Genomic DNA, 18,880 nt, shown 5'->3' with positions numbered 1-18,880 from the left:
TACCCACTAATACCCCTTAATCATCTTGGTTGACTCGTGACAACCTTAACTCTTTACATGACTCTGAGATCCCGGTACTGTGTACCCTGTCATCCTTTATGGAAAACCAATTAATTAAATATAATTGGCCGCCACCTGCGCTCCTCATACATATAGGTATACAACGTGAGTCATTTCATCTCATAGTGAAGTTAACAATTTCATAGTAATATATAATTCATGTACATCAAAATACTTGCATTTAATTTACGTATTTATAGATAATTATAACCGGGTGTGCAACTCCTGGTTACAATTCTACCCCGGAATCTTCACGGGTTTTTTACTATAGAAAAGGGGAGTATCTTCACTAGCTGATCGGTACTGAGAATTCACGCATTGAAAGAAGAAATAAGCACATCAAACAAGCACATACGTCAGAAGCTGGGTGGGAAAGTGCGTCAATGTGAGAACAATGAGCTGGCTACAATTCCGACGATGAAAGAAGGATGATCCGAGCTGAAGCCAAAGCCGTTAAGAAAATTGAGAAGAAGCGATCCAGGTTTTACAGGTTTTCTCCGTATAGGAAATCTACAGCAACTGTTACCCACTCTGTGGCTCACCTTCCAACTCAGCATGCCTTGTCCCAGCGGCTCTTTCGAACAAACTACAGAACTGGCCCGTGCGGGCGGAGACCCGTCACACAATCGAGTCTGGACCAGACAATCCAGTGATTGGCATCATGAGTATCGATCCACGCAATTGGGATATGATGTCATGCATCAACCAAGTCAGCGAGCCTGTCCTCCCGACCCCGTTAGTCGCCTTTTACGGCAAGTATGGGTTGCTGAAGTCCAATGCAATTCTAACCCGGACCTGAGCGGGTTTAGAGATTAGGTGGAAACCACAATGAGATGATTATATAATGAAATAATGTCTGACCATAAGAAGGATTGTGACAGGAGAATTAAGAACATCTTTATTATACGTTTTAGGGTTACATCATTCGGTGAATGTTTATTTTAATGAATTCATTGATGTGTATTTGTTACAGACAGATTGAGAAACCAGTCATTTCGTGAAATGCATGAAAAGTTCCGTCATTTCATGAACTGCTTGAAAGGGACAATCGTTTCATGAAATGAATTAACATTCTAGTCATTTCATGAAATGGCTAAAATTAAAGGCAAACATTTCATGACACGACTAGAATGTTAATTTATTTCATGAAACGATTGTCCCTGTCAACTGTTATCTTGAACCATTATGTGAAAAATTATTATGATCAGCAAGTTTCACATCTTCTGTTGGAACAATTCAGGAGATGGTGATCAGAGAGGTATCAAGTAGTTATTTGTTATTGGAGTTCAAACTACAGTGACAACAGCTGTTGCGTTTCAGGTTTGCTTTGTGACACTTGCATCTGTGTGTCCGACACTTCTTGGTTCCACTGCAGCAACGTTTGACAAAGCCTTATCCACCACAAGGGGGCACGGTCGTCTTTAGCGCCGCGATTAGCTGTGCAGAGTTGCGTCCCTTGGGCACGCCAGAAACCTATGATTGTGGGTTCGAATCCCGGTTCACCCCGATTATGTTTCTAGATTTGTCAGCACCATATCCGTGCTCGTTGGTTTCACCTAAGTCGTAAACGTCTGAGAACTGCATCACTTCGGGCATTCCTCCCACATTAAGCTGACACATCTTGATATAACTGGAATACTGTTAAAACTCACCTTATCCACCACAAATGGATAAATGTGTCAGTGCTTATCTGAGTGAGGCACGTGTGTCCCTGTTGTTCAACATGTTGTTCAGGATACAACCTTTTGTTGCAAAGGTGTATTGATCATTTTCATTCCTGTCCAGGATAGGTCTCCTCTGCTACCTGTGGTATAGGTAAAACAACACCTGCAATTTGTTGCACCTGCAATTAATGTAATGCGACTCTTCATCATGCGCACTGCAGTAACACCTGAGCTCTGCTTTGGCACAAGATCGCTGCACTTTAATCTCTTCCTGTCTCTAGTCAAGCTCATTGATCTCAGGATAAGAAGGTTCAGTGGGCTCAGGATAAGAACGTTCAGTTGTCACAGGATCAGATGAATCAGATGTCACAGGATCAGATGGTTCATCTGTCACAGGATCTGATGGTTCAGTTGACACTGGATCAGATGGTTCAGTTGTCAAGGGATCAGATGGTTCATCTGTCAAAGGATCAGATGGTTCAGTTTTCACTGGATCAGATGGTTCAGTTGTCACTGGATCAGATGGTTCATTTGTCTCAGGATCAGATGGTTCAGTCGTCTTAGGATCAGGTGGTTCAGTTGCCTCAGGATCAGATGGTTCAGTTGTCACAGGATCAGATGGTTCTGTTGTCACTGAAACAGATGGTTCAGCTGTCTCAGGATCAGATGGTTCAGTTGTCACTGGATCAGATTGTTCAGTTGTCTCAGGATCAGATGGTTCAGTTGTCTCAGGATCAGATTGTCCAGTTGTCTCAGGATCAGATGGTCCGTCGTCACAGGTTCAGGTGGTTCAGTTGTCACAGGATCAGATGGTTCAGTTGTCACTGGATCAGATGGTTCAGTTGTCTCAGGATCTGATGGTTCACTTGTCACTCGATCCGATTTTTCAGTTGGCTCAGGGTCAGATAGTTCAGTTGTCACTGACAGTTTTAATATCTCGGTCTAGACATTTCTTTTGTATTTGACTCAGCATTGATAAATGCTTCCGAGCCAATGGTGAAACATAAATTGACAGTCTAGAATATCCATCAAAACAGAATCCACTTTGCGTAAAGGGCAAAATATCTGTACAACATTTGTGAATGGACCACTGATAACAATATAGAAAGGTCAGTGTCCACATGCTTGGGCTAGTGCAATTATTCTACCATTACATATAAAGAAAGGGTAGTGTTACACGGTATTCACAAGAGGACGTAGAAATGACAAAACCCCAAAAGAAATTTTTTAAACATTTATTCCAAAGAGAAAAGATACATACATATCTACGAATTACTCCTACTAATGCTACCTTACTCTACTAGTAAACTGTAACACTGTCCCACAACCACTGCTTCTACTACAACACAACAACTAAACTTATGTCCACTACAATTAATACTGCTACCACTACTAATGTTGGTACAACAGCCATCGTTGTGCTATACTACAGCAAATCAACTACAATTACATATACACACAATGCAATATCAAAGGTTCAGGTATAAAACACATCACATCTTATTTCACATCACAATCGTATAGTGATAACTGACATGTGTAAGGGCATTGTCCAACTATAAAATATAGTTCCGGTCTTTCACGACACACTTGGAATGTTAAAGACAACAGATAGTCACTTGAAAATTGTCCTCCACGACAAACAATGGGAATGTTGAATTGACCTCAGTCAATGTATTATATTTGATGACCACAGTTCATCAGTGAACACTGCATTCACTCACTACACGCTCGACCTGTGACTTGGTTGATGCATGTCATCTTATCCCAATAGATCAATGCTCATGATGTCAGTCACTGGATCGTCTGGTCCAGAGTCGATTATTTACTGACCGCCGTCATATAGCTGGATTACTGCTGAGTGCGGCAATAAACAACACCGAAACAAACACTACACTATCAAAACTACATTCACTCACTACACTCTGATACAACACTTTGAAGGCAACATCTACACTGACCACAGCAACCGTGTGGTAGGTCATGCCTGCCTCCCTTCAGACGTTCTCCAAGCGACGTTCTCCCAGCTACACATCTAGTTGTCACTGGATCAGATGGTTCAGATGTTGCTGGGAGTCACATCAAACACTACTACTTCAAAGTAATTAGAACTCGTCTAAATACACTGTATACATACTGGTGTATATGTTCATACAGCTACCATTAATAATAATAGTAATAGCTAAATAATTTTTTTTAAAACCCTTATTGTCAATTTTACTCCATATTTACATTTGCAATATACAATATGCTAAACAACATAATTCAAGTATGTACCACACATTCAATGTTTAATGTTAAATAAGCTACATGGATTTACAATCCATGAATGTTAAAAAGTATGAAGTAGTTGCACCCAACCTTGGTCTAAGGTGTAGTGGTGGTCTGTGGCGTTCTAGCGCTCCACTGCAAGATCCACATCTGACACTAGACGTGTACCCTTTACATAACTATTCATTCGCACGGATGACACGACATTTGATTGGCATGGGGATGGTGTTGGCATGGTGTAGGGCGGTATCACACATGACATGGGAACAGATTTGATTATTGTCAATGGACATTTCCAAACAATATTGTTCCATTAGCTGGATATATCTGCAACAAGTCTGAACTGCTAGATGACAATACCAGGTTATATCATATCCAGGTTGTCACCGATTATCTCCGACGCGGAGGCAGACGGACATAGGACTGGCCTGATAAGTCCCTTTATATGTCTCGCCCATATTTGGATGCAATCATTCGATCATAGCGTTTATCTGCGTTGTCCAACAGCATCTAAGGGGAACAACGCACGAGACACTTCCTTAAAAAATAACGTTGTCCAATTTATGATGCGAGCGTAAGTTCGAATGTGCAGAAATGACGTCATGATAGAACGATGCAATATATTTTCTCTTTGACAGGAAATCAGACACACACAAACTAGTACTATGTCACTATTTGTTCTTCCGTGTCAGACATGACTGCTACCCTGTGTTGCAACCATGAGGCCACACACTATATCATCATGGTCATTTCTGTCGTCGATGTTCACCACATTCAATGCTTGGACATGCTTCCCCATGTCTGCATCTCCTCCAAGAGAAGCCACATGAAGAATGTTGCTTCTGTTATCATCAACTAATAATACATCAGCTCCTTCTCTGACAAGTAAGTCAAACACTTGTCTTTGTCCCTCCTCTGCTGCCACCATCAAGGGTGTCCGCCCGTACTTCCCCCTACTGTTGATGTCTACAACCTTCTGTGAGAGGACATACTTCACCATGTCCACATGTCCTCCATGACAGGCCACATGAAGGATGTTGCTTCCGTTATCATCCACTAATGATACATCAGCTCCTTCTGTCACAAGTAAGTCAAACACTTGTCTGTGTCTCCACCCTGCTGCCACCATCAGGGGCGTCCACCCAAACTGGCCCCTACTGTTGATGTCTGCAACCTTCTGTGAAAGGATATACTTCACCATGCCCACATGTCCTCCAACACAGGCCACATGAAGGATGTTGTCTCTGCCATCATCCACTAAGGCTACATCAGCTCCTTGTGTCACAAGTAAGTCAAACACTTGTCTGTGTCCATTCTCTGCTGCCACCATCAGGGGTGTCCTCCCGTGCTGCCCCCTACTGTTGATGTCTGCAATCTTCTGTGAGAGGACATACTTCACCATGTCCACATGTCCTCCAAGACAGGCCACATGAAGGATGTTGTCTCCGCCATCATCCACCGAGGCTACATCAGCTCCTTCTGTCACAAGTAAGTCAAACACTTGTCTGTGTCTCCACCCTGCTGCCACCATCAGGGGTGTCCTCCCGTACCTCCCCCTACTGTTGATGTCTGCAACCTTCTGTGACAGGACATACTTCACTATGTCTACATGTCCTCCAACACAGGCCACATGAAGGATGTTGTCTCCGTCATCATCCCCTAATGTTACATCAGCTCCTTGTGTTACAAGTAAGTCAAACACTTGTCTGTGTCCCATCTCTGCTGCCTTCATCAGGGGTGTCCCCCCGTACTGCCCCCTACTGTTGATGTCTGCAATCTTCTGTGAGAGGACATACTTTACCATGTCCACATGTCCTCCAACACAGGTCACATGAAGGATGTTGTCTCCGTCATCATCCACTAATGTTACATCAGCTGATTCTGTCACAAGTAAGTCAAAAACTTGTCTGTGTCCATTCTCTGCTGCCACCATCAGGGGTGTCCGCCCGCACTGCTCCCTGCTGTTGATGTCTGTAACTTTCTGTGACACAATATACTTAGCCATGTCTACATGTCCTCCAAGACAGGCCACATGGAGGATGTTGTTTCTGAGTTGATCCACTAATGATACACCAGCTCCTCGTGTTACAAGTAAGTCAAACACTTGTCTGTGTCCATTCTCTGCTGCCACCATCAAGGGTGTCCTCCCGTGCTTCCCCCTACTGTTGATGTCTACAATCTTCTGTGAGAGGACATATTTCACCATGTCCACATGTCCTCCAAGACAGGCAACATGGAGGATGTTGTTTCTGCCATCATCCACTAATGTTACATCAGCTCCTTGTGTCACAAGTAAGTCAAACACTTGTCTGTGTCCCTTCACTGCTGCAACCATCAGGGGTGTCCGCCCGTACTGCCTCCTGCTGTTGATGTCTGTAACCTTCTGTGAGAGCACATACTTCACCACGTCTACATGTCCTCCAAGACAGGCCACATGCAGGATGTTGTTTCTGCCATCATCCACTAATGTTACATCAGCTCCTTCTCTCACAAGTAAGTCAAACACTTGTCTGTGTCCATTCTCTGCTGCCACCATCAGGGGTGTCCGCCCGTACCGCCCCCTACTGTTGATGTCTGCAACATTCTGTGAGAGGACATACTTCACTATGTCTACATGTCCCCCAAGACAGGCCACATGGAGGATGCTGTTTCTGAGTTCATCCACCAATGACACACCAGCTCCTCGTGTTACAAGTAAGTCAAACACTTGTCTGTGTCCCTTCTCTGCTGCCTTCATGAGGGGTGTCTCCCCGTACTGCCCCCTACTGTTGATGTCTGCAACCTTCTGTGAGAGGACATACTTCACTATGTCTACATGTCCTCCAAGACAGGCCACATGGAGGATGCTGTTTCTGAGTTCATCCACTAATGATACACCAGCTCCTCGTGTTACAAGTAAGTCAAACACTTGTCTGTGTCCATTCTCTGCTGCCACCATCACGGGTGTCCTCCCGTGCTTCCCCCTACTGTTGATGTCTGCAACCTTCTGTGACAGGACATACTTCACCATGTCCACATGTCCTCCAACACAGGCCACATGAAGGTTGTTGTCTCCGTCACTATCCACTAAGTATATATCAGCTCCTTGTGTTACAAGTAAGTCAAACACTTGTCTGTGTCCATTCTCTGCTGCCACCATCAGGGGTGTCCTCCCGTGCTGCCCCCTACTGTTGATGTCTGCAATCTTCTGTGAGAGGACATACTTCACCATGTCCACATGTCCTCCAAGACAGGTAACATGGAGGATGTTGTTTCTGCCATCATCCACTAATGATACATCAGCTCCTTGTGTCACAAGTAAGTCAAACACTTGTCTGTGTCCTTTCTCTGCTGCCACCATCACGGGTGTCCGCCCGTACCGCCCCCTACTGTTGATGTCTGTAACCTTCTGTGAGAGCACATACTTCACCATGTCTACATGTCCTCCAAGACAGGCCACATGGAGGATGTTGTTTCTGAGTTGATCCACTAATGATACACCAGCTCCTCGTGTTACAAGTAAGTCAAACACTTGTCTGTGTCCCTTCTCTGCTGCCACCATCAGGGGTGTCTCCCCCAACTGCCCCTTACTGTTGATGTCTGCAACCTTCTGTGAGAGGACATATTTTACCATGTCAACATGTCCTCCAAGACATGCCACATGAAGGATGTTGTTTCTGCCATCATCCACTAATGTTACATCAGCTCCTTGTGTCACAAGTAAGTCAAACACTTGTCTGTGTCCATTCACTGCTGCCACCATCAGGGGTGTCCGCACGTACTGCCCCCTACTGTTGATGTCTGTAACCTTCTGTGAGAGGACATGCTTCACCATGTCCACATGTCCTCCAAGACAGGCAACATGGAGGATGTTACTTCTGCCATCATCCACTAATGTTACATCAGCTCCTTGTGTCACAAGTAAGCCAAACACTTGTCTGTGTCCATTCACTGCTGCCACCATCAGGGGTGTCCGCCCGTACTGCCCCCTACTGTTGATGTCTGCAGTCTTCTGTGAGAGGACATACTTCACTATGTCTACATGTCCTCCAAGACAGGCCACATGGAGGATGCTGTTTCTGAGTTCATCCACTAATGATACACCGGCTCCTCGTGTTACAAGTAAGTCAAACACTTGTCTGTGTCCCTTTTCTGCTGCCTTCATGAGGGGTGTCTCCCCGTACCGCCCCCTACTGTTGATTTCTGCAGTCTTCTGTGAGAGGACATACTTTACCATGTCCACATATCCCCCAAGACAGGCCACATGGAGGATGTTGTTTCTGCCATCATCCACTAACGTTACATCAGCTCCTTGTGTCACAAGTAAGTCAAACACTTGTCTGTGTCCCTTCACTGCTGCCACCATCAGGGGTGTCCTTCCGTGCTTCCCCCTACTGTTGATGTCTACAATCTTCTGTGAGAGGACATATTTTACCATGTCCACATGTCCTGCAACACAGGCCACATGGAGGATGTTGTCTCCGTCACTATCCACTAAGTATACATCAGCTCCTTCTGTCACAAGTAAGCCAAACACTTGTCTGTGTCCCTTCTCTGCTGCCTTCATCAGGGGTATCTCCCCGTACTCCCCCCTACTGTTGATGTCTACAGTCTTCTGTGAGAGGACATACTTTATCATGTCCACATAACCTCCAAGACAGGCAACATGGAGGATGTTGTTTCTGCCATCATCCACTAATGTTACATCAGCTCCTTGTGTCACAAGTAAGTCAAACACTTGTCTGTGTCCCTTCTCTGCTGCCACCATCACGGGTGTCCGCCCGTACCGCCCCCTACTGTTGATGTCTGTAACCTTCTGTGAGAGCACATACTTCACCATGTCTACATGTCCTCCAAGACAGGCCACATGGAGGATGTTGTTTCTGAGTTGATCCACTAATGATACACCAGCTCCTCGTGTTACAAGTAAGTCAAACACTTGTCTGTGTCCCTTCTCTGCTGCCACCATCAGGGGTGTCCTCCCGTGCTTCCCCCTACTGTTGATTTCTGCAATCTTCTGTGAGAGGACATATTTTACCATGTCCACATGTCCTCCAAGACAGGCAACATGGAGGATGTTGTTTCTGCCACCATCCACTAACGTTACATCAGCTCCTTGTGTCACAAGTAAGTCAAACACTTGTCTGTGTCCATTCACTGCTGCCACCATCAGGGGTGTCCGCCCGTACTGCCCCCTACTGTTGATGTCTGTAACCTTCTGTGAGAGGACATGCTTCACCATGTCTACATGTCCTCCAAGACAGGCAACATGGAGGATGTTGCTTCTGCCATCATCCACTAATGTTACATCAGCTCCTTCTGTCACAAGTAAGTCAAACACTTGTCTGTGTCCCTTCATTGCTGCCACAATCAGGGGTGTCCGCCCATACTGCCCCCTACTGTTGATGTCTGTAACCTTCTGTGAGAGCACATACTTCACTATGTCTACATGTCCTCCAAGACAGGCCACATGGAGGATGCTGTTTCTGAGTTCATCCACTAATGATACAACAACTCCTCGTGTTACAAGTAAGTCAAACACTTGTCTGTGTCCCTTCTCTGCTGCCTTCATCAGGGGTGTCTCCCCGTACTGCCCCCTACTGTTGATGTCTGCAGTCTTCTGTGAGAGGACATACTTTACCATGTCCACATATCCCCCAAGACAGGCCACATGGAGGATGTTGTTTCTGCCATCATCCACTAACGTTACATCGGCTCCATGTGTCACAAGTAAGTCAAACACTTGTCTGTGTCCCTTCACTGCTGCCACCATCAGGGGTGTCCGCCCGTACTGCCCCCTACTGTTGATGTCTGTAACCTTCTGTAAGAGCACATACTTCACTATGTCTACATGTCCTCCAAGACAGGCCACATGGAGGATGCTGTTTCTGCCATCATCCACTAATGATTTACCAGCTCCTCGTGTTACAAGTAAGTTAAACACTTGTCTGTGTCCCTTCTCTGCTGCCTTCATGAGGGGTGTCTCCCCGTACTGCCCCCTACTGTTGATGTCTGCAATCTTCTGTGAGAGGACATACTTCACCATGTCCACATGTCCTCCAAGACAGGCCACATGAAGGATGTTGTCTCCGTCACTATCCAGTAAGTATACATCAGCTCCTTCTGTCACAAGTAAGTCAAAAACTTGTCTGTGTCCATTCTCTGCTGCTATCATCATGGGTGTCCTCCCGTGCTGTCCCCTACCGTTGATGAATGCAACCTTCTGTGTGAGGACATACTTCACCATGTGTACATGCCCTCCAAGACAGGCCATATGAAGGATGTTGTCTCCGTCATCATCCTCTAATGATACATCAGCTCCTTCTCTCACAAGTAAGTCAAAAACTTGTCTGTGTCCCGCGCTGACTGCCAACATCAGGAGTGTCCGCCCGTACTGCCCCCTACTGTTGATGTCTGCAGTCTTCTGTGAGAGGACATACTTCACCATGTCTACATGTCCTCCAAGACAGGCCACATGAAGGATGTTGTTTCTGCCATCATCCTCTAATGATACATCAGCTCCTTGTGTCACAAGTAAGTCAAACACTTGTCTATGTCCATTCACTGCTGCCACCATCAGGGGTGTCCGCCCGTATGGACCCCTACTGTTGATGTCTGTAACCTTCTGTGAGAGCACATACTTCACCATGTCTACATGTCCTCCAAGACAGGCCACATGAAGGATGTTGTTTCTGCCATCATCCACTAATGATACACCAGCTCCTCGTGTTACAAGTAAGTCAAACACTTGTCTGTGTCCATTCACTGCTGCCACCATCAGGGGTGTCATCCCGTAATGGCCCCTACTGTTGATGTCTGCAACCTTCAGTGAGAGGACATACTTCACCATGTCCACATGTCCTCCAAGACAGGCCACATGAAGGATGTTGTCTCCATCATCATCCTCTAATGATACATCATCTCCTTCTCTCACAAGTAAGTCAAACACTTGTCTGTGTCCATTCTCTGCTGCCACCATCAGGGGTGTCCTCCCGTACTTCCCCCTACTGTTGATGTCTGCAACCTTCCGTGAGAGGACATTCTTCACCATGTCCACATGTCCTCCAAGACAGGCCACATGAAGGATGTTGTGTCTGTTATCATCCATTAATGATACATCAGCCCCTTCTTTCACAAGTAAGTCAAACACTTGTCTATGTCCCTCCTCCGCTGCCATCATCACGGGTGTCCTCCCGCACTGGCCCCTTCTGTTGAGGTCTACCAGACTCTTCGATAAGATGTGTCTGAGCCGGTTCAGGTCACCCTTCTTGCAGGCAAAATGGAGGTCTGTATCTGCATGAAGAGGGTCACAACAGGGAATAACAAAGCCAGATAGAATTAATAATCTATTTACAAATAAATAACTTACCAAATACGCACTCACTTCATTTCAACCAACTAGCATTCTGCCACTCATACCATACACGTATGTGTTTACCACAAGTAAAGACCTTCTCCTCTGCTGATGGAACAATCGCCCACTAAAATGTAGAGTTTCCCCAACTTTCCAGATTTTTAAGCGCCAATTAAGATTCACCTTTTTAAGCTCGCCCTCATTGGCTGAACTGAAACCTCTATTGTGCGCTTCAAGCATATCTAAAAGTTGATGTATATCGAAATATAATATCACCTTTTTTACAGACGTTATCTACAGCAGGGCAATTCTCATTACTCGCCACGGGCTGGTCGTCCATGTGTTGGTGCAGCAAACCTTTGCTGGGGGGTGGGGGTGTGTGCCACGCGTGGCCCAGAATGCGCTGCGATTCGACATTCGCTGTGCAGTGTTGCGTCGCTTGGACACACCAGAAACCTATGTTTGTGGGTTCGAATCCCGGTTCGCCCCGATTATGTTTCTAGGTTTGTCAGCACCATATCTGTGCTCGTGGGTTTCACCGAAGTGGTAAACGTCTGAGACCTGCATCACTTCGAGCTTTCCTCCCACATTAAGCTGACACGTAGTGATATAACTGGAATAATGTTAAAAGCGGCGTTAAACCCAACTCACTCACTCACTCACTCACTCTTGTGGGCGGCGGTGTAGCCTTCCGACTTGTAGATCCTCCACCCTGTGGATCAGATCCCACTGTATTGCATATGCCCCGAGTCTCGCTCGCTCCTCACCATATACACTTGCTCCCTGTGCAACCTCAGTGCCCTTCGCCCCCTTTCACGTCACCCCTGTACATCAGCTGACCACATAGGAAGAAGGTCCAATGTGACCCAGGGATATCTTACCTCACACTGGCCCCCTGCTCCCAATATAGTACTTTGATCCCTGTCACCGTCAATCTAAATAGTGAAGATTACCTCCCCCTATCATGGGAAGCAAACTTATAGATGATGATTTTGAATGCCCATTTACTTATCCCAGCTTTTCCATGACCTGGTTCTGTGTAGCTTTTGAGATCTGTTGCTCACCTTCATTTCCAACCCACAGGACTGAGGTATGGAGGGCAACTTCATCTGCAATGCAAAAAGTAAAATAGATAAGCGCCCAGTGTAGTCCGTGTTTCCAAGTCTACGTCTCACCGCCACCCTGGAGATAAGCTCCCCTTTCATACCAAAGTTACATTCTACATGACATATCAATGCCTATTTAGTGTAAGACAATCCTGTGTATCCTCCTTATTATCAACACAAGGTCATAGTCCAGTATCGCCTTCTTATGTATTGCCAGTTTAGTCCTATTGTCTCCTAGCACCTCCACCAGTGTTGTGCCACTCCTGTACTATGTTGTTTGTCGGAAATACAACATAGAGCTATCCAGGGAATGATATGCATAGTTGTACTTTAAAGGCACACTATGGTGCCATAGGCACAGTAAGTATCACCATTCCGTATATGTAGTTTTATGGTAGTATATTATGCACTACATATTTTCTCTGGTGGTCACAGAAGGGCGGCCGGGTAGCCAACTTGTTGAAGCTTGTTCTCGTCATACTGAAGCCTCAGGTTTAATTCCCCAGGAGCACATTTTGTGGTTCTTCTGTCATATCGCTTGAATGGGAATACAAGTAGTGGTAATAATATTAATCTCACACATTCACTTACCTTTCTGTTTTGTCCGTCCAAGAGTGAAAACCCTCTTAAGATTATCTTTTATCTTGCCAAAATGGCCCGCTTTATCATGGTGACCTCTTGGACCCCTGCCCCAGGATGCCAGACTGCTTGTTTCACTGTGGAAGCCGCTGTCCCCAGAAACAAGAGACCGTCGGTCGAAATTCTCCAGCTCCTCTATTCTCTACGGATGCAAAAAGTGCAAAAGCAGGAGTAAATATCAATGTAAGAAATGTAGAAAACGGGGTAACATTCATGTTGGAAAGAAGAAGCCAAACAATTACTTTTACAAACAGCTCATTTTATGCAGAAGATCAAGCATATCTAGTAAAACCCTAGACCACTTTTTCCGAGTGTTTTCGATAAGAGATTACTTTTAAAAACCAAATCCTCAGGTCATACCAGAAATTCCAATAGTCGGCCCCATATACTGTTGGAAGAATCAGCTCTGTTTGATAATACAAAATAAATGATTTACCAAGAAGAGCTATTGCTTTGAAATCAACTATTCAGAAAATGATCTTAAGAATTTAGCATATTGATTGAGAAGAAATATGTTCACAATAAGGAATATTTGCATGTTTTGTTGTTTGTTTATTTGTTTTTTGTTTAACGCCGCACTCCAGCAATAGCAAAATTCCAGCTGTATGACGGCGGTCTGTAAATAATCGAGTCTGGACCAGACAATCCAGTGATTGATAACATGAGCATTGATCGACACAATTGGGACACGATCGCATGCATCAACCAAGTCAGTGAGTATGACCGATCCCGTTAATCGCCTCTTACAACAAGCATAGCCGCCTTTTACGACAAGCATGGATTGCTGAAGACCTATTTCACCCCGGATCTTCACGGGTCGCATGTTTCGTTGACATATCACTCTGCGATGACGTCGACAGTATCAGAACTAGGGTCCCGCTATTTACTTTCAGATGGGTGGATTAAGTTACCATCATCTTGGTTCACAGGAACTGAAATTCATTCATTTAAAATATTGAACTCATTTATAGAAGTTTACCTTTATTGTTCAAAATATTTTCTATATTTTCAATAAAAGATTGTTGAACTGATTTCTCTCTCGGTCGTTTTTAAGTATTTTGATTTTTTTCAGTATTGTTTTAAAACTGTTTGAACAATATGTTGTTTTTATTTCATGTATACGTTTTCTGTGATTTCATAGCAACGTGTTATTACTGCCTCCCTGGGGAGTACAGTATCTGACTGGAGAGCGGGGGGTTGGTGTTCTAGACCCTGCCAGCGTGCTGCCACAACCAAGGGAAAAGATAATACTTGTAACCCTGCTGGCGATTGGCATTGTCTCGACACAATAAAACCGTACGCAAGTCGAGACCAGTATGAGCGTCCACAAACACATTCATTCACGTCGCTATATGTTTGAAATAATCTCGAACGCAACGTTAAACCCTATTTCACCTTATTGTATTTCTGATCAACAGCTACCTTTTTCAGTTGAATGTTTTCTTCCTCAAGCCTGACGTTGTGACCTGAGGAAAAATGGTAATTCCATGAAACATTTCTGTAATATTCTAACATGACAAAAAGCGATTCCTGCAGTTTGATTGGTCGTTCAGAAGTATCGATTATATGTAAGACCATGATCGTTCTGATTACCGCGCAACAGATGAGATGTTTTCAGATTTTTTACTCCTCTCGCAAACTTACCCGTTTGCCAATTTCAAAAACTCATCTTATATGTTTAAAGTGGCTAAATAACGCGTTGCAGTTCCTTCGCCCTCAAGCCTGAAACAGGCTCCACTTGATCACTAAATGTTCCTGAATTTGTAAGTAACATTCCCAGAAAGAAATCAGCTTCTCTAAATGTTCCTTGATATTTTAAATTTCGGAAACCATCATACCTTTACCTTTACGAACACTAACTCATTTTACTGTATGAACGTTTGCAGGACGTGGACTTCTAAAAGGCACACCACTATTATGATGTCATATAGTTCTACAGATGGGAAGTCTAAACATTGTGACGCTTTAGGCCTTACCTCACAGTACGGGATAGGGTAGCGGCAAAAGTCAAGCCATGTTGATGTTATTAAATTTCACACTCTCTAACTTCTAAGTGATCGACGAGTCCAATTACGATTTCGACAATATCATGAGCAAGTACAATGAATCACTATCGAATAGTGATGATTGCAAGTGTTCACGAAAATAGAGGTTATCACGCGAGTGTGTTTGGGGATGGTAAATATCCTGCATTAGGAATAAACATTGTATTTAACGAGCCTTGGCGAGCTAAATACATAGTGTTTATTCCTAATACAGGATATTTACCATCCCCAAACACACAAGCGTGATAACCTCTTTATCATATAATGTCATTCTTTAATTCTGTGCTTCAAAATCACTTTCCCTCTTTCACAAACATTACCGAAACATTGCGAGTTTTCCTTGAATGCGCGCATTAATATTTATTACGTCACAGGGTAAGTGATGTGTCAGTCGGACAGTGACAGTAGCCAATATACTTCCAACTGAAATCTGTTTCTTATACAGTGGCGAAGCAACATATACGCAAAACAACGATTGTTTTTATTTGCCTTTCGCGGCAATCCATCGGTCTGTCCGCTAGAGTAACTGCCCTTTGTCAAAGGGAAGCTACTCTTACCCTAGTCTATGAGACGTCACGGCCACGGTCAGACGTTGTTGACCGTCGGTCTGTCATAATGTTAAGAAGTGTTGTCAGATGTACACACAGCGACAAAACGAAACAAGGTAACAATTCAAACATATTTGGTTCCAAATCCAACTACTTTAATTTGTGGAGAAGATTTCAAGCCGCAGAGGTCTACAAGCACAGACATGGATACTGATCCCACTTGGCTAGGCCTCGTGCCCTCGCAAAATTGTTACGAAATTTATATCTCCAAAGTTGCCAAAACTTATAAAATGCCTTAGCTACGTCACAGTTAGACACTGATTTTCAGTATATTAGACTGTTCTTTTGATAATGATAGCAATTATCCCTGTAGTTTATCCAGATTCCCGATGGTTAATTCTGACTCGATCGCCAAATGACGAGGGCGACGCCATGTTTGTTTATAAACAGTGAAAGTAGTCCCTACTTGACCTTTGATATTTGCATCTCTTTCCGCATTTGACCCCAACGGATATCGTTTTTATCCGTTGGCTTTATCCTGCCGAGAAACCTTTATATGATAAAGAAAGCATATCCTGCTCTACCGTTGGTCCCACGAATTCGCCCAGGGTTCATTTCGGTATACATAAAGGTACCTAGATAATATCTGTGGTCTACGACACCTTCAGCTCCACTTGTCAACCGGTGCAGCGGTTTTAGTTAGTATGTGGGTATTGGATTATTTGACGAGTACAAACCCATTACTTGAGATGTAGAAGGAAGGTTAGATCTGGCCTATGTCGCTTCAGAGCATCTGAATCTAACGTAAACTTTTTTAAGCTGCCAAAATTGGATTTTCCAGTCGTAAATACTGAATCCTAATTATGAGTGGTGTGTGGTATTTCTACAGTGACAAGTATCTTCTGAACTTATTAAGATGATTTATTATCAAAACGCTTATGAAGGAAACGTTCGCACCTTGAGGTATGTCTGTTGAACATCCTGCTCCGTCAAGGCATGCATTGTTATCCTGCTCTTCAAGTCTTACCTGTGATGAAAAACATCCAAACTGTTTGCATATATTTGGTGATATTTATATAACAATTACATGGAATCAAGATTTGCTGAAGACACAGAGTGTGTTTCATTAATATTATTCACATTTAAAGCTTGTTCGAGCTGCAGATCTTCATCTGTCTATTGTTATTGCCTTACCGTGTTACTGTCATTATTGTGTCTTGCACGTGTGTCTCCTGAAACTGTAAATAATTGTAGAGCTTAATCAACGTCATGTGGTACATCACTGATATCACTAGACAAATATAGTTGCAGTTTAACCCACTGGATGCCGAGATGAAAAGGTAAACGTTGTGCGAGAAGTGCGGTCGCGCGGCACTGCATCTATCTCTAACTATACAGTTAGAATATTGCATTCCCTATCAGAGTGTGTATAATCATTGCAAATATAAGATTGATCTAAAAAACAGACTGAAATTTTGTTATGCGTAAAAACACAGCAATCTTTTGCCACTTTTACTCCTACATCGAAACAAGTACTGTGCTACAAAAGGTTTATTTGACAGCTTCATTTAACTTTATACGAACAAAATACTGCCTAACATTTTGATGACATTGTGATATATAAAATATATTTGTAAGGGTATTTATAACGTTATATATTCGATACATGAATGAGGGAAATCATTATGACGTCAAAAGAAGGCAGAGAGGTATACACATGCACAAAGAAAAGGGGCATAACTCCGCTATCCTGGTGACAATTTGCTATGGATCACAACAATGTATTGTCTTGTTCAGAGTAACCAAACTATTGCAACACAAATATCGATAGGAAACCTTACACGTGCCGGTTTCGTGACAAATCATAAATATGATAAAATCGTACTACATAAATAATAAAGTGATAAAGAAATGGATGGCCCTAGCTAACATGTAAATTAGTTCTAAGATCACCGCATACACCCCATTGTGTCAGTGTGATTTGACTCATGTTGACCAATTATTAATGGCGTACAAGTCTCATCAAATGTCTTGAATTAATAAATCATATACTCAAAAGATTGTTTCAAAATAAACAAATGTACTTTTAATATTTAATATGTTTTTATTTCGGAAATGTTGGCCATCAAGCCCATAATTCACAAACTCTTCACAAACAATATATTGGTGAACGGTCCGCCTTTGTACATTCAATGCATTACAATCAGTATGCATTATCAGTAGATTCTATTAATTCATATCATAGTGTTTTTTCAATGTATTGATTTCTCACATTGATACCATAATTGTTATACACCTGGTTTCAATGCATGTTAGCTATTACAAATTTTCATGATGACGTTGAAATGTCCTTTCACAAAGCTTTCACTGACTCCTCAAATTATCCCACAAAGGCAGATCAACAAAAATGTTCTTCCTTTTTGATAACTATATTTAAACACACATTGATACAACATAAACATAATTTTCCTTCCTACAAACCATTTTCCAATCGTCTAGACTCAAGATTTCAAAGGCGACTAACGGGATGGTCAGGCTCGCTGACTTGGTTCGTGCATGTCATCGTATCCTACTTGTGTGGATCGATGCTCATGATGTCAATCACTGGATTGTCTGGTCCAGATTCGATTATTTACAGACCGCCGTCATATGGCTAGAATATTGCTGAGTGCGACCTTAAACAACAAACAAACAAACAAAACTGACTCTTAATATTTACTCGCCACTGTTCTGGTTGTAACACACATTTACACTGTTCATAAAAAACTTATATTTACTTTCCCATATGTAATACAAAGCCAATGTTGACTTGATACATCTTTCAATCGTTGAGCAAAAGAAACTCAACGTATTTGCGCCTTCCCGACACCCTGATTTAACCAAACGAATCCATACCCATGTTCAAACTAAATATTTCTAAAAAATCCGACCCTTGTTTGCCGCCCGGCAACATATTTTATCAAATTTTTGGGTACCCATGGCATTGCATGGACAACAATTTTTTCCAGTAGGATATGCATTTTCATAACATACAGTAGAAATAACGGGAAGATCTACCTTCCTATAACTGCACTGTTTAAAAACACGTTACATATTGATATCGTCAAACGTCTGAGGCGTAGATTACAATAGGTGCGATCATTCTGTCAAACACGAACATTGATATATTTACATTGTGCTAATAACGCTTAATACACCTTAATAGATGAAGAGT

The 18,880-nt window shown here is 43.2% G+C and overlaps 2 protein-coding genes across 2 annotated transcripts; both read right to left on the bottom strand.

The window, feature by feature from the left end:
* Positions 1-2,001: 2,001 nt before the first annotated feature.
* LOC125378737 (proteoglycan 4-like) lies at positions 2,002-3,709 on the bottom strand. The gene is made up of 2 exons (XM_048394693.1): positions 3,644-3,709; positions 2,002-2,475 (listed from the first exon to the last, which is right to left on the bottom strand). The coding sequence occupies exons 1-2, from the start codon at positions 3,707-3,709 to the stop codon at positions 2,002-2,004; spliced, it is 540 nt and encodes a 179-aa protein (XP_048250650.1).
* On the bottom strand, positions 2,992-12,913 carry LOC124152553. The gene is made up of 3 exons (XM_048394692.1): positions 12,868-12,913; positions 12,393-12,437; positions 2,992-11,267 (listed from the first exon to the last, which is right to left on the bottom strand). The coding sequence occupies exons 1-3, from the start codon at positions 12,911-12,913 to the stop codon at positions 4,684-4,686; spliced, it is 6,675 nt and encodes a 2,224-aa protein (XP_048250649.1). The 3' UTR covers positions 2,992-4,683.
* Between the last annotated feature and the right edge of the window lie 5,967 nt (positions 12,914-18,880).

This window comes from Haliotis rufescens, unplaced genomic scaffold (genome assembly GCF_023055435.1).
Source record: "Haliotis rufescens isolate VD_foot unplaced genomic scaffold, xgHalRufe1.0.p SCAF_13, whole genome shotgun sequence".
NCBI classification, from domain to species: Eukaryota; Metazoa; Mollusca; class Gastropoda; order Lepetellida; family Haliotidae; genus Haliotis; species Haliotis rufescens.
This window is presented reverse-complemented; position numbering and strand designations above follow the sequence as displayed.